This window comes from Phyllobates terribilis, unplaced genomic scaffold (genome assembly GCF_046119375.1).
Source record: "Phyllobates terribilis strain yellow unplaced genomic scaffold, ASM4611937v1 Scaffold_9__5_contigs__length_417890890, whole genome shotgun sequence".
In the NCBI taxonomy this organism is placed as follows: domain Eukaryota; kingdom Metazoa; phylum Chordata; class Amphibia; order Anura; family Dendrobatidae; genus Phyllobates; species Phyllobates terribilis.
The window spans coordinates 53391944-53407975 of record NW_027362769.1 but is presented as its reverse complement, the minus strand read 5'-3'; the positions used below and the strand labels follow the sequence as shown (position 1 = coordinate 53407975).

Genomic DNA, 16032 nt, shown 5'->3' with positions numbered 1-16032 from the left:
AAAATGCGCAAGCTCGCAAGACACGTCAAGGTCCTCATACTTGTGAGTCTTACACTAAGTTCAAAAACAACTCACATAGGTCATAAAATTAAAAAAAAATCACAGAAAAACAAAGCGTTACCAACTCCAGGTCAGATTCCCAATGTACTAGCAGGATGCTGGAGACCCCCATGATAAAAGCAGGGGCAGCACAGGTGCAAAGTACTGATGGAGCAACCACTCAGAAACCTACCAATTCATGGAGGGGGTGGTTGCCAGAAGACTTAATTTAAATCTATGACAGTCTGTGGTTTTATCAGTAAAAAACGATCATTCATTTTCACCTGATTGCTTCAATAGAAATTGTTCATTTTCATCAACTTTAATCTAATATGTATGGGGACCTTAGGTTAGTGTGTGCTTTGAAAGTGATAGAGCAAAGGCTACAAAACCCTATGTTGCTGAAATTTGGCCAGCTTCAGAGTAGTATTTACAAGCTGTGCTGAAAATTTTGAAAGCACTGTGCTCTTTGCAGATGAGGCTGGCCATTGCTGAGAGACTATATAGGTGGTTGGTAACCTTGACAGCGAGTAGTAAACAATAAGACTGTGCACACAACATCTTTTTCAGGTGGATTCTGTCTGGAATCTTCCTGAAAAAACGCAGCAAAAACATTAACATAGTGCACAGCAATATCAAAATTATTACTGTGCACATGTTCAGTCCTTTGTCACTTCTTTTAATCGCTTTAGGGTTAAGAAACCTCAATGACGACATGTGCACATACTCTAAAATTAAAAATCTCTCTATTCCTGAGAATGGAAAGGATTTTTAATAACAAGCAAAGTTGCTTGTTTTTATATTCACATTGCAATTTTAACCTTTAAAGAACTAGAGAATAAACCTTCAAAATGTGTAAACAGGAGATCTGTTAATGACAAAGATAATAGACTGTGCGAACAGAACACTTGTTCGCATAGAATTCTGATTGACTTGCGTAAAGAAGCCCATAAACAACCACCAGTTGACTTGTATATAACAGGTGCAAAGGCACCTTAAAGACGCACTCCTCCCATCAAAGTTTTTATTCTTTTCATATTTTGCAATCATTATGTTATATAGCACTATGCACTTACAATTGCTCATTTTACCTTTCTACCCAGCTAATTTGTCTATTTTCTCTGCTTTATGTAGAAACAGGAAGTCTCTTGTTCCAGCATCTATCATTCCCCTCTTCAACTCCTGACCCATCTGCTCCCTCCTCCCCCCGCCAGGGAATTTTGCAGTGACTCATGACTCATGCAGGGAAAATTGATCTCCTGTTTCTACATAGAGCTTAGAAGGATTCAGCTAGTCAGTTTTTAATCACGTGATGTCATAGACCTAATGGAAAAGAGAAGAATTAACTGGGTAGAGAGGCAAAGTGAGCAATTGTAAGAACACACTGTTATATGATGTGATGATTGCAATATATGAAGAGGATAAAAATTTTGATGGGAGGAGTGCTTCTTTAAGAAAGTCTTCAAAATGTCACCTGGCCATGACTGTGTGGCAGGATATGTTCGGTACATATCCATGCTCCTTAATTTCAGCATTCTTCAGTAGAAAGACCATTTATCCATCTATACTATATCTATGGCAGTTTATTTGTATTGTTTATAAAAAAAAGAGATTTGGGACATAACTATTAGACATAGAGATTAGTATTGGTCACCATTAAATCAATAAAATCATCAGAAAGTTCAGCTTTGTATCCCTATTTTGCCTTGAAAAGTGGTAAATATTTTTATGTAAACAAAAATGTGGCTTTTACATAAATCAACACTACTAAAAAGCGAAAACTATAAGCTCCATTTGCAGCTGTTGTGCTATAGTCATGAGATCACTGCTGCTGCCTGTCCTGGGGAGGGTGAGGATTGGTATTTTTTGTTATTTTCTATGTTTTTAGACATCCCTAGGCATCCTCTTTAAGCTGACCATACACATTAGATTCATGTCAATCAATGTCGTCCTGTATGGGGGCCTCCTGGCATATGTTAAGGCTATGAAGAATCAGGCAGTTGGATTTCAACATGACCAACTCTTTTGTTTTGAGGGTAGATAAGAGATGTTGGACAGTGTCTTTTTTCTCTCCCTATTCATATAATATGCAGGTTGGCTAAGCCATATAACCATGTGTATTAGAGTATCTAATATGTATAGCTAGCCTTACCCTTTCATGTTTTCTTGTGATTCAAAGCTTTTAATAGAAGCATAAACTTGGTGTCATGCAAGGTGTGGGAAAGACTAAGGGCTACATGAAGGGAAGAGGGAAAGGGAGCCCAGACACTAGGGAAAAGGAGAGTGGAGACCTCCTAGGCTGATCTGATATCATCCTGTCTCCCCTATCGTCCCTATATTGGTTCCTCATCAATCGCTGCACAGGAACCTAAATCCTGTATTTCCCTAGAGCTTGGCCCTGGATAGGGAAGGGGGGTAAGCACTAGTCAGTCCCCACTAACAACTGAAGACAACAAGGGAGACAAACACGGGGGAAAGTAACTTAGCTTGAGCCGACTTCAGAGAGATTACACCACACGTCCTCCTAGCACCTGAGAGGAAGTAAGCAGAGCAGACTGCAATAGCTCCAAGCCTTCACAAAGGAACATGTAAATATCACCGGCACCTCCCTGTAGCAAACAGAAAGTATTTAACACCCAGGCCTGGGTGTCAATTAGCAAGAGGAAGGTAGCCCCTGGGTCCTAGAGTGAGACAGATATAAGAAGGTGTCTGTAATGTCAAATGAAGAGATCTTCTGCAACCAACTGCAGGGTGACTGTCTGTCACATCTGACACACCCGTGACACTTGGGCTTTGGAGCAAAATCAGTAATATCACTGTGGAAGGGCACTTGTTTGTTGTGATTGAGCTCCTAAGGGGAAGGAGCTGCCTGCCTACCTGTTGATGGTATTTACCGTCTTTGGGGAAAACTGAAAACTCTGGATCATTTGACTGAAAAATAAAAGTTGTCTGAACCTCTTTCATATATGGCAGCCAAGTTTGATTTGAAGATGGAGGGTTACCTTCCAGCAGAACAAATGGATCAGTTATGTTAAAATCTAAGATACACCATCTTTGCCTTTTTCCATTGGGCTACAATTCTGTTTTGTTACAAAATTTGCTGAACATCTTGTAATTGATTAACATTTTTTTAAGTATTTAGACAATTGTTCAACATATAAAGTATTTCTTATTGCAGCTACTGGAAACATACAATCTGGAAAAAATCCCTCATGGACGGTGTATCATTTTGAATAACCATGATTTCAGTGAAGCCAGGTCAAATAAAATAAAAGTGAATGACAGGAGTGGGACACAAAAGGATGCAGGTAAAAAATGCTTTAATCCAAGTAATAAAGAACTGACATACGCATACCCTATTCTTGTTTGTCTATTTAATCCCAATACAGAGAGAATTATGCAGAAAGACTTATTGATCTGTATTGGTTTTAACACTTTTCATGTATCCAATGCCTTCGGTTCTTTGTTTCAGAACAGTTAGATTAATAGATATAGGCTTAATTTAGTGAGCAGCCATGTCATTATGGGAGCAGTCATTTTGTGTATAGCCTTCGAGTGTTCTACTATATTATTTTCATTCTTTGTTGCTCCCACCCTGAGCTCGTTCTCCGTTGTTCACTTTTCCCACCCTGTTCTCATTGTAGGTTACTGCCTCCATATATATATGTATACATTAGTGTGAAAAAGTGTTTGTCCCCTTCCTGATTTCTTATTCTTTTGCATGTTTGTCACACTTAACTGTTTCAAATCACAAAACGAATTTAAATATTAGACAAAGATAAGATCACAAGTAAACAGAAAATGCAGTTTTTCAATGAAGGACCCTGTGTGAAAAAGTGATTACCCCTAAACCTAATATCTGGTTGAGCCAACTGCAATCAAAATAACTTTGCAATGAGTCTATTACAACACTTTGTAGGAATTTTGGCCCATTCATCTTTGCAAAATTGTTGTAATTCAGCCACATTGGAGGGTTTCCAAACATGAGACACCTTTTTAAAGTCATGCCACAGCATCTCAATTGGATTAAGGTTAGGACTTTGACTAGGCCACTCCAAAGTCTTAATTTTGTTTTTCTTAAGCCATTTAGAGGTGGACTTGCTGGTGTTTTTTGGATCATTGTCCTGCTGAATAACCCAAGTGCACTTCAGCTTGAGGTCACGACCAGATGGCAGGACTCTCTCCTTCAGGATTTTTTGGTAGACAGCAGAATTCATGGTTCCATTTACCACAGCAAGTCTTCCAGGTCCTGAAGCAGCAAAACATCCTGAGACCATCACACTAGCACCACCATGGTTTACTGTTGGTATGATGTTCCTTTTCTGAAATTCTGTGTTACTTCTACGCCAGATGTAATGGGACATACAGTACAGACCAAAAGTTTGGACACACCTTCTCATTTAAAGATTTTTTTGTATTTTCATGACTATGAAAATTGTACATTCACACTGAAGGCATCAAAACTATGAATTAACACATGTGGAATTATATACTTAACAAAAAAGTGTGAAACAATTGAAAATATTTCTTATATTCTAGGTTCTTCAAAGTAGCCACCTTTTGCTTTGATGACTGCTTTGCACACTCTTGGCATTCTCTTGATGAGCTTCAAGAGGTAGTCACCGGAAATGGTTTTCACTTCACAGGTGTGCCCTGTCAGGTTTAATAAGTGGGATTTCTTGCCTTATAAATGGGGTTGGGACCATCAGTTGTGGTGTGCAGAAGTCTGGTGGATACACAGCTGATAGTCCTACTGAATAGACTGTTAGAATTTGTATTATGGCAAGAAAAAAGCAGCTAAGTAAAGAAAAACGAGTGGCCATCATTACTTTAAGAAATGAAGGTCAGTCAGTGCGAAAAATTGGGAAAACTTTGAAAGTGTCCCCAAGTGCAGTTGCAAAAACCATCAAGCGCTACAAAGAAACTGGCTCACATGAGGACCGCCCCTGGAAAGGAAGACCAAGAGTCACCTCTGCTTCTCAGGATAAGTTTATCCGAGTCACCAGCCTCAGAAATCGCAGGTTAACAGCAGCTCAGAATAGAAACCAGGTCAATGCCACACAGAGTTCTAGCAGCAGACACATCTCTTCAACAACTGTTAAGAGGAGACTTTGTGCAGCAGGCCTTCATGGTAAAATAGCTGCTAGGAAACCACTGCTAAGGACAGGCAACAAGCAGAAGAGACTTGTTTGGGCTAAAGAACACAAGAAATGGACATTAGACCAGTGGAAATCTGTGCTTTGGTCTGATGAGTCCAAATTTGAGATCTTTGGTTCCAACCACCGTGTCTTTGTGCGACGCAGAAAAGGTGAACAGATGGACTCTACTTGCCTGGTTTCCACCGTGAAGCATGGAGGAGGAGATGTGATGGTGTATGGGTGCTTTGCTGGTGACACTGTTGGGGATTTATTCAAAATTGAAGGCATACTGAACCAGCATGGCTACCACAGCATCTTGCAGCGGCATGCTATTCCATCCGGTTTGCGTTTAGTTGGACCATCATTTATTTTTCAACAGGACAATGACCCCAAACACACCTCCAGGCTGTGTAAGGGCTATTTGACCAAGAAGGAGAGTGATGGGGTGCTACGCCAGATGACCTTGCCTCCACAGTCACCAGACCTTAACCCAATCGAGATGTTTTGCGGTGAGCTGGACCGCAGAGTTAAGGCAAAAGGGCCAACAAGTGCTAAGCATCTCTGGGAACTCCTTCAAGATTGTTGGAAGACCATTTCCGGTGACTACCTCTTGAAGCTCATCAAGAGAATGCCAAGAGTGTGCAAAGCAGTCATCAAAGCAAAAGGTGGCTACTTTGAAGAACCTAGAATATAAGACATATTTTCAGTTGTTTCACACTTTTTTTGTTAAGTATATAATTCCACATGTGTTAATTCATAGTTTTGATGCCTTCAGTGTGAATGTACAATTTTTATAGTCATGAAAATACAGAAAAATCTTTAAATGAGAAGGTGTGTCCAAACTTTTGGTCTGTACTGTACACCTTCCAAAAAGTTCAACTTTTGTCTCGTCAGTCCACAGAGTATTCGCCCAAAAGTCTTGCCGATCATCAAGAGGTTTTCTGGCAAAACTGAGTCGAGCCTTTATGTTATTTTTGCTCAGCAGTGGTTTTCGTCTTGGAACTCTGCCATGCATGCCATTTTTGCCCAGTCTCTTATGGTGGAGTCATGAACACTGACCTTAACTGAGGCAAGTGAGGCTTGCAGCTCTTTGGATGTTGTTGTGGGGTCTTTTTTGACCTCTTGGATGAGTCGTCGCTGCGCTCTTGGGGTAATTTTGGTCGGCTGGCTACTCCTGGGAAGATTCACCACTGTTCCATATTTTTGCGATTTATGCATAATAGCGCTCACTGTGGTCCGCTGGAGTCCCAAAGCTTTAGAACCTTATAGTTATTGGCTGTACTCTCAATAGCATCTACATACAATGCTCAAAAAAAATAAAGGGAACACTAAAATATCACATCCCAGATATCACTGAGTGAAATATTCCAGTTGCAAATAGTAGTGTGTGTGGCCTCCACGTGCCTGTATGACCTCCCTACAACGCCTGGGCATGCTCCTGATGAGGTTGCGGATGGTCTCCTATGGGATCTCCTCCCAGACCTGGATTAAAGCATCCGCCAACTCCTAGACAGTCTGTGGTGCAACGTGGCATTGGTGGATGGAACGAGACATGATGTCTCAGATGTTCTCGATTGGATTCAGGTCTGGGGAATGGGCAGGCCAGTACAAAGTGTCAATGCCTTCATCATGCAGGAACTGCTGACGCACTTCAGCCAAATAAGGCCTAGCATTGTCATGCATCCAAAGGAACCCAAGGCCCACTGCACCTGCATATGGTCTCACAATGGGTCTGAGTATCTCATCCTGGTACCTAATAGCAGTCGGGGTACCTCTGGCTAGCACATGGAGGGCTGTGCGGCCCTCCAAATAAATGCCTCCCCACACCATTACTGACCCACTGCCAAACTGGTCTGGAGGATGTTTCAAGCAGCAGAACGTTCTCCAGACTCTGTTATGTCTTTCACATGTGCTCAGTGTGAGCCTGATCTCATCCATGAAGAGCACAGGGCGGCAATGTTGAATTTGCCAATTCTTGGTGTTCTCTGGAAAATGCCAATAGCCCTGCACAGTGTTGGGCTGTAAGTGACGCACCCCTGGGCCTGTGTCGCGCAGCGTTGCGCACGCGGGAGCTTACCCGGAGCCGGATCTGTTGAGGGTTGTAGTCTCGTGGCGGTGATCCGGTCCGTGCCCAGGGAGTCAGACTAAGTGGCGCTGTATCAGCGGTAGATGTTGGACGACTACGCCACCCGTTGAGTACAGCTAAGGAGCTGCTGCTGCAGGGCAGACCGCTGAGGCCGGTGGTAGGATTGTGCAGCGTGATAGTATAACCCCCAACGGGAGGGGTATGGCCTCAGGGCAGCCGACGTGGATGATGGGGGTAGCAGGAACCACTCAGAGACGATGCGGTGTAGTTCAGGGTCTTTACTGGTGACAAAGATAGACCCTCCCGGAGTACTGGCTAGCGGTTGGGGCCTGGTCAGTCCTTGAGCAGATGGGATCTCCCCTGGCCAGGCGGAGTTGTAGGCCTCCCAAACTAATGATACTCTTCTGGCTACCTTGCTAGAAGCGAGTATAAGTAGCCCACGTCCCTGAGTGTACCGTGTGGTGCTCACCCGTATGGCCGGTGACTCGGGGCCTTCTAGTAGCTTCCGCTCCACGACGGCGGTGCTGGTCCCATGCGTGTGACCGTGCCTTCGGGTTTCTTGGCCAGAGGACCTGAAATCCCCTGCCTGACGGATTCTGCTGCTGGGTAGGAGTTAGTCCCCACAGCCTCGGACTCCGGGTCCGGTAAGAAATCTTCTCAGTCAGGGCGAGCTCTGCAGCTGCCAGCCCCTGACTCTTTGTAACACTGCTCCCACAGAGCTCCTGTTGTTTCTTCCTATGCTGCTTCTCTTCTCTACTTCTGGCATGGCCCAGGAGCTGGGCCCAGCCGGAGCCACAGCTCCCTGTCAGCCCTCCTGGCTGAACTCTCCCTCTCAACTCTCTAACCCTGTCTCAGCCCCAGGTTTATATAGGGGAAGTTCTTCCCCTCCCAGGACTGGGCAGGAGGTGTGGCATGCATAGGATTCCTGACCAAGAGACCTCCCACCTGCTCTCAGACATAACATTGCTGTTACCGTGGAAACCAGACCCCTGGGGTGCCACATTCCCCCCTAGTGAAATTTAGTACTCCGGGACTAAACATATTTTTAGAAAAACATAACAAGGTATAAACAATAATAATACAATAAGAAAAACACATAAAGATGGTTACGGCGTGTCCGCAACCGGGTGCAGTCTTTGAAGAAAAGTAAGGTGTCCATTTCACCAAAACAGGGAGACGTAACCAGGTAGGGGTCTGTCCTGCCCCGAGTCCTTAACAGTCTTTAGTCCATTCCTAGGTTACGCTCCAACCATGTACAAGGGATTCCCGGTAAATCCACCAAAGACTCCCATAAATTACTAGAAACACATAATTATTTACAAGATATGGCCGCTCTCAGTCCTCGGCCAGTGGGGATAAGGAATGGCTGCTCACAGTCCTCAGCCTGGTTTAAGATAGGGGCACATGGGGAACAATTCACTAATCCCAACGGGGACCATATTTTAATTAGCAGCAGTCCTTGTACCCTTACGGGTAACTATTTACAGCTCTTTATTCACGCTACTTCCCTTCAGTAGCTATGTCCTCTTTGTGCTCCCTCCTGAGGGTAGTCCTCAGACCCGTCCGGGTCCTCTTGGCTTTCCTCGTATTGGTAGTACTGCAGCTCCTCCTCGGTTAGCTGGGTTAGTATCTCTGCGACAGTCCTCCTCCCAGGTGGCCAGGACTTTACCTCCCTCTGGGCTGCCCCGGTTAATTGGGCCACCAGGATGCTCACTTTTTGCTCCTCTGTGAGGGGGTACACCTGGAAGAGGCTATCCAGCTTTTCTCTAAAGTCATGCAGGGTATGTGACTCCCCTGAGTACTGGGGTAGCCAGGCTGCCCCCGGGATATAGGGCATGGTGAAAGGCATGACCGCAACAGCGGTGGCGCTGGCGGGGGTTGAAGCGGTGAAGCTCTCCTCCGTATCCGGCATCCTTCTCCCCCCTAGTGGACCGTGGCCTACCTTGCGATGATCCTCTTCCGTAGGCCGCGGCTCCGCAGTGGATCGTCAGGGTTGAGGACCTTCCGTCGCGCTCCTGTGACGTCGGCGTCTGCTGGGCTCCTTCCAGGACCTTACGCAACGTCCGGACGTGAGGCGGGGCTTCAGTTCTCGCGCGCTTTCGGAGTCCACGCCCCTCTTCTTCCCGCGCGGCGTCCTCAAGATGGCGTCCAATGGCGGGAAAACTCCACGTATGGCGGGAAGAAGGCTGAAGATGGCGCCGGCTGGCGGGAAAACTCCACCGATGGCGGGAAGGAAGCGGAAGATGGCGCCGGATGGCGGGAATCTTCACCACAGGTAAGTTTGAACAGTCTTTTTCAGGCACGCAGTACCCGGTGGTTGCGGGCACGAAATCCTGCCGACTACGCCAAAAGCTGACGCACCCCTGGGCCTGTGTCGCGCAGCGTTGCGCACGCGGGAGCTTACCCGGAGCCGGATCTGTTGAGGGTTGTAGTCTCATGGCGGTGATCCGGTCCGTGCCCAGGGAGTCAGACTAAGTGGCGCTGTATCAGCGGTAGATGTTGGACGACTACGCCACCCGTTGAGTACAGCTAAGGAGCTGCTGCTGCAGGGCAGACCGCTGAGGCCGGTGGTAGGATTGTGCAGCGTGATAGTATAACCCCCAACGGGAGGGGTATGGCCTCAGGGCAACCGACGTGGATGATGGGGGTAGCAGGAACCACTCAGAGACGATGCGGTGTAGTTCAGGGTCTTTACTGGTGACAAAGATAGACCCTCCCGGAGTACTGGCTAGCGGTTGGGGCCTGGTCAGTCCTTGAGCAGATGGGATCTCCCCTGGCCAGGCGGAGTTGTAGGCCTCCCAAACTAACGATACTCTTCTGGCTACCTTGCTAGAAGCGAGTATAAGTAGCCCACGTCCCTGAGTGTACCGTGTGGTGCTCACCCGTATGGCCGGTGACTCGGGGCCTTCTAGTAGCTTCCGCTCCACGACGGCGGTGCTGGTCCCATGCGTGTGACCGTGCCTTCGGGTTTCTTGGCCAGAGGACCTGAAATCCCCTGCCTGACGGATTCTGCTGCTGGGTAGGAGTTAGTCCCCACAGCCTCGGACTCCGGGTCCGGTAAGAAATCTTCTCAGTCAGGGCGAGCTCTGCAGCTGCCAGCCCCTGACTCTTTGTAACACTGCTCCCACAGAGCTCCTGTTGTTTCTTCCTATGCTGCTTCTCTTCTCTACTTCTGGCATGGCCCAGGAGCTGGGCCCAGCCGGAGCCACAGCTCCCTGTCAGCCCTCCTGGCTGAACTCTCCCTCTCAACTCTCTAACCCTGTCTCAGCCCCAGGTTTATATAGGGGAAGTTCTTCCCCTCCCAGGACTGGGCAGGAGGTGTGGCATGCATAGGATTCCTGACCAAGAGACCTCCCACCTGCTCTCAGACATAACATTGCTGTTACCGTGGAAACCAGACCCCTGGGGTGCCACATAAGCACAACACCCACTTGTGGTCCTCATATCACCCTCATGGAGTCTGTTTCTGACAGTTTGAGCAGACACCAAGGATGTTAGTGGCCTGCTGGAGGTAATTTTGCAGGGCTCTGGCACTGCTCCTCCTGTTCCTCCTTACACAAAGGAGGAGGTAGCGGTCCTGCTACTGGGTTTTTGCCCTCCTGCGGCCCCCTCCATATCTCCTTGTGTACTGGCCTGTCTCCTGGTATCTGCTCCATGCTCTGGACACTGTGCTGACAGACTCAGCTACCCTTCTTGCCACAGCTCGTATTGATGTGCCATCCTGGATGAGCTGCACTACCAGAGCAACTTTTGTGGTTGTAGATACCACCTCATGCTACTACACCTCTAGGGGTGAGAGCAGTGACAAAATGCAAAAGTGACCAAAACAGCCAAAAAGGATGAGAACAGAGAAATGGTCTGTGGTCATCACCTGCAGAACCACTCCTTTATAGGGGTTGTCTTGATAATTTCCTATCATTTCTACCTGTTGTTTGTTCCATTTGCACAACAGCAGGAGAAATTGATTCACAATCAGTGTTGCTTCATAACAGGACAGGTTCATTTCACAGAAGTGTTATTGACTTGGAGTTAAATTGTCTTGTTTAAGTTTTCCCTTTATTTTTTGAGCAGTGTAGTTTAATTTGGTCGTGATTTGTCTGTAGTGTATATTGTATATGCACTGCATATATATTTTTTTGTACAAACTACTGTTATGTTTTTTTTTCAGTACTTAAACACACTGTACCTTGTCAAAAGCTTTAATTGGCCAAAATGTTGGCTTTTATCTGTTCTACACCGGTCGGTTTAAATAAATTCACATGTCAAGATAAAGATCCTAACTACGTTTATCACTTGTGTGCTGAAGTATTTTTATACATTGAGCACTCAGAGTTTGTACAGGCAACCCATTTAATACAAGAATAATAGATACACAATAATATGTTATATATTTTTTAATGTTTTTTTTCTTGCCTTTTATTTCCTTGTGTTTTTTTTATAGAGGTGATAGACACAGTTTTTAAATCACGGGGCTATGAAGTAATCCAGGAGAAAAATGTTACTGGTGAAAAAATGCTAAAAATTCTAAAGAACTATGCAAAAGAGGATCATACTGGAAGAGACAGCTTTGTGTGTTTTATACTCAGTCATGGACATAAAGGAATTGTGTTTGGTACAGATGGAAAAGAAGTGTTAGTCAAAGACCTAACTGACTGCTTTAATGGTCAGAATTGTCCATCTCTAGTGGGGAAACCTAAAGTTTTCTTCATTCAAGCATGCCAAGGAGATCAATCTGATACAGGCGTCACTTATGTCAGTGATAGCATGGAACCCATGTACGTAACTGATGCCAATGGTGGAAGGCTTCCAATAACGGCGGATTTCTTAACGGCCTTTGCCTGCTTTGAAGATTATGAATCTTTGAGGAATCCAACAACTGGCTCTATCTATATTCAGACGCTGTGCGCTGTCCTGCAGGATAACCAATTCTTGTAAGTATAAAACAACTCATGTGTTTAATTATTTCTTTATATATTTTTCAGATATTTTCAACAGAAAAAGGGGCAAAAATAACTTGGAAAATTGCCTTGTTTTAAATTTTTTTTTATCATCATTCTCTTTATACAGTTCCTATGCAGCTTAAGGTTCCCTTCACACGTTCTGGTGTTTCTGGTACAGGAAAAACCAGTAACGGTGAGATCCATGGTCCGTGTACGTGTTCTGTCCATATCCGTGTGTCAGTGTGCTCTCAGTGTGACACGTTTGGAATGAAATGCAGCATAGAAATTAAATATGTATTAAAGATGTTCGAAGATAGAGATAGTGATAGCGATGAGGAACATAGATAGATAGATGAATAGATAGATACACAGACAGAGGGAGAGCGATAGATAGACACTGTTTTTTTTTAATAATTTACGTATTAAATAAATAAACGGGCGTGGGGTCAAATCACAAATTACAGCTGTCATCATCAACCCATATATTATCCCAATTGCCACTGCATCAGGGCATCGGGATGAGCCTGGTAAAGCACCAGAATTGGCACATCTAATGTGATGTGCTAATTCTGGGGTGGATGCAGGCTTCTATTCTTTTGGCTGGGCCAATAACCATGGACTGTCCCAGTCTGATAATAGAAGCCTGCAGCTGTCTGCTGTATCTGCGCTGGCATTAAAATATAGGGGGGACCCCATGCCATTTTTTTAATTTAATTATTTATTTAATGCACTACTGTGAAAAAAAACAGAAAACTTCCCTATATTCCCAGGCGGGTGCTGAATACAACTGTCATCAGCATTGCCTGGTCTCGCTGATCGCAGGGCGACCAGGTAAAGATGATGAGAGTTGTAGTCAGCACCCGGCGCCTGGGATTAGCACTAACTGTACTGGTTTTCTCAGCCGTCGGAGCATTTCATTCGGGTATTTGGCACCAGTGTGCACGTGCGTGGCAAGAATTTCTTCCTTGCTGCCGGAAAAAAAAGGACATGTCTGCGCATCTCTCACACAGACACACGGTCCGTGTGAGAAAACTGACATATGCGCACCCCCATAGAAAAGAATGGGAGTGTGTGTGCCCGTATTTTCGGTACTTAAAAAATGGACTGCATAAGGACCAAAAAAAGGGGGCCTAAGTGTTTTCATGGTAATGGACTACAAATCAAATCATGTGTAATCTGGTCCTGCTGTCACACTTTCTTTCTCCTGTCCCTCTTTGCTAACTTCCAGAGGTGGAACAGAGTATGACTGCTTGATCAGACTCCACACGATTTAGGAGGCATGTAAACAAAAACAAAATCATAGGATATTTTTAATTAAACTATTTGCAAAGCTGATTCATTTTTTTATGCTATAATTATTTGTGAGGATGGCCGTTTTTGGTTTCAAGCAAATAATATGGTAATAACTGTGTTGTTGTCGTTAACGGGAATCTGTAAGCAGGTTATTGCTATATAATCTGAGAGCACCATGATGTAGGGGGGGAGAGCGGGGGAGAGAGCCTGATCCCATTGATGTGTTATTACTGGCCTGTATTTGGCTGTTTCAATACAATCAGTCTTTTATCAGCAGGAGATTATCACTAGAGGATAAACCGCATCATGTCTCCTAGTCTAACCCTGCGTCCACCACTGATTAGCAGTAATGGATTAATGCTGCTAATAAAGTAAAATTCTCTCCATCAACTGCAGACAAAGAAGTGTTCTTAATTTTTTCTTAAAGGTTCTGTCCCACAAACAAAAGTGCTGTTTAAAGAGATCCTGTCATGCAGGAAAAGTTGCCAATATTTGTTCTTACTCTATTCACGCTGTTCTCATATGTATGCAGTTTTTTGTTTTAAATCAGCCTCACGGTTCTACAGATACGGGCATTTTTATTTACTGCTATTTTTTTATGGTCTTCACAAGGGGTTGCAGCTCACAGGATTCTCTGGGGATGTGTCTTTAGGTTGCTCTGCATTATTACCATGTGAGAAACCCCCTTGTAAAGATCATAAAAAGTATCACCAAATATCTCTGATGGATTACAAAAAAATTAAAACATGGAACATTCAGGAGAGCAGCAGGAATAAAAGAAGAGCAAAAACAGGACACTTACTGTTCTTGGCCAATACCTATAATGATCTTTATAAATATCTATCTTTAAGCCCTAAACACTTTTGTAATTTACTTTATTACTAAACTCCCTACCTCTCTCCTTATCCTGCTATTCCCTATAGCTGCCATTTTTTTCTTAACGTTCTGTGATGTTTTGTTTGAGGGGAGTCTCAAACAGCATGTCACAGGCGGATGACCAAGCAGTCAGTTTCCTGCAACTTCCATCAGCCTGCCTGAAACAGGACGTCACTAGGAGCAGCACTGTAAACACTTACCACAGCTATTGTCATAAGCCTTCTCCTGATGATGTCCTGTGTCAGTGGGGTGACGGAGAAGTGGCCGCAGCTTCAGAAGCCACTGCAAGACTTCACCTGTCCCGGCACCTTGCATCTTCATTGGCCACCACCACACTTCTCTCCCTGGCACCTGCATCATCAATGGTCGCCACCACAGTTGCTGGTTCTGACACCAATGTCTCTTTCACTGAAGTGAGATGTCATCAGGGAGCGGTGATAGAAGCAGGGTGAGTGACAGCAGCACTGCCCCATAGCTTCTATCGCTGCCCTCAAACAAATAGTCATCAGGGCGTGGTGATAAAAGCAGTGAGTGACATCAGCATTGCCTATGAGGAAAATTCGTTTGAGGGCATCACAGGATGTAAAGAAATAAATGACAGATATAAGGAATAGCAGGATAGGGTGAATGGCAGAGAACTTTATAATGAAGTAAATTACAAAAGTGGCTAGACCTTACAGACAGATATTTATAAAGGGGCATTATAGGTATAGGTGTCTAGTGACAGGTCCTCTTTAATCAATAAATAATTGAAAGTTAAGCAGCTTCACAATTGGATTTGTTTAAAAAATGTTGCTGGGCTGAGATATACTTATAATGGTGCTATGGATGCTTCCTGCGTAACTGCCTGTGGCCGACCATGGAGAGATGCTTTAGATATTGGTCATTCGTGCATTTGCTATTAATCCACCTGGAGATAGTAAAGGGCAGGGTGCATAAGTGAATACAATCTACGGATGCCACTGGCACAGGCTTTTCCACGCTGCTGCTCTCTGCCTGTTTGTTTCATCTAAGGAGCCACCGTACATACAGTACTATATCGCAGGACATTTGAGCTCATCTCAATAAATCACTTCAGTGAAGTGCAACAAGAGCAATAATTGGACATATACAGTACAGACCAAAAGTTTGGACACACCTTCTCATTTAAAGATTTTTCTGTATTTTCATGACTATGAAAATTGTAAATTCACACTGAAGGCATCAAAACTATGAATTAACACATGTGGAATTATATACTTAACAAAAAAGTGTGAAACAACTGAAAATACAGTATGTCTTATATTCTAGGTTCTTCAAAGTAGCCACCTTTTGCTTTGATGACTGCTTTGCACACTCTTGGCATTCTCTTGATGAGCTTCAAGAGGTAGTCACCGGAAATGGTCTTCCAACAATCTTGAAGGAGTTCCCAGAGATGCTTAGCACTTGTTGGCCCTTTTGCCTTCACTCTGCGGTCCAGCTCACCCCAAACCATCTCGATTGGGTTCAGGTCTGGTGACTGTGGAGGCCAGGTCATCTGGCGTAGCACCCCATCACTCTCCTTCTTGGTCAAATAGCCCTTACACAGCCTGGAGGTGTGTTTGGGGTCATTGTCCTGTTGAAAAATAAATGATGGTCCAACTAAACCAGGGGAGGAGTCCTGAGGAGATAATTTGCATAT

The 16032-nt window shown here is 44.6% G+C and overlaps 1 protein-coding gene across 3 annotated transcripts in view; it reads left to right on the top strand.

The window, feature by feature from the left end:
- Window positions 1-16032, top strand: part of LOC141161543 (caspase-8-like) — a 115412-nt gene that overhangs the window by 51492 nt on the left and 47888 nt on the right. For all 3 annotated transcript variants that reach the window (XM_073646489.1, XM_073646490.1, XM_073646491.1), the window contains 2 exons: window positions 3218-3347; window positions 11705-12194. In XM_073646489.1, coding sequence (XP_073502590.1) covers window positions 3218-3347; window positions 11705-12194 — 620 coding nt within the window. The remainder of the gene's footprint in view (window positions 1-3217; window positions 3348-11704; window positions 12195-16032) is intronic.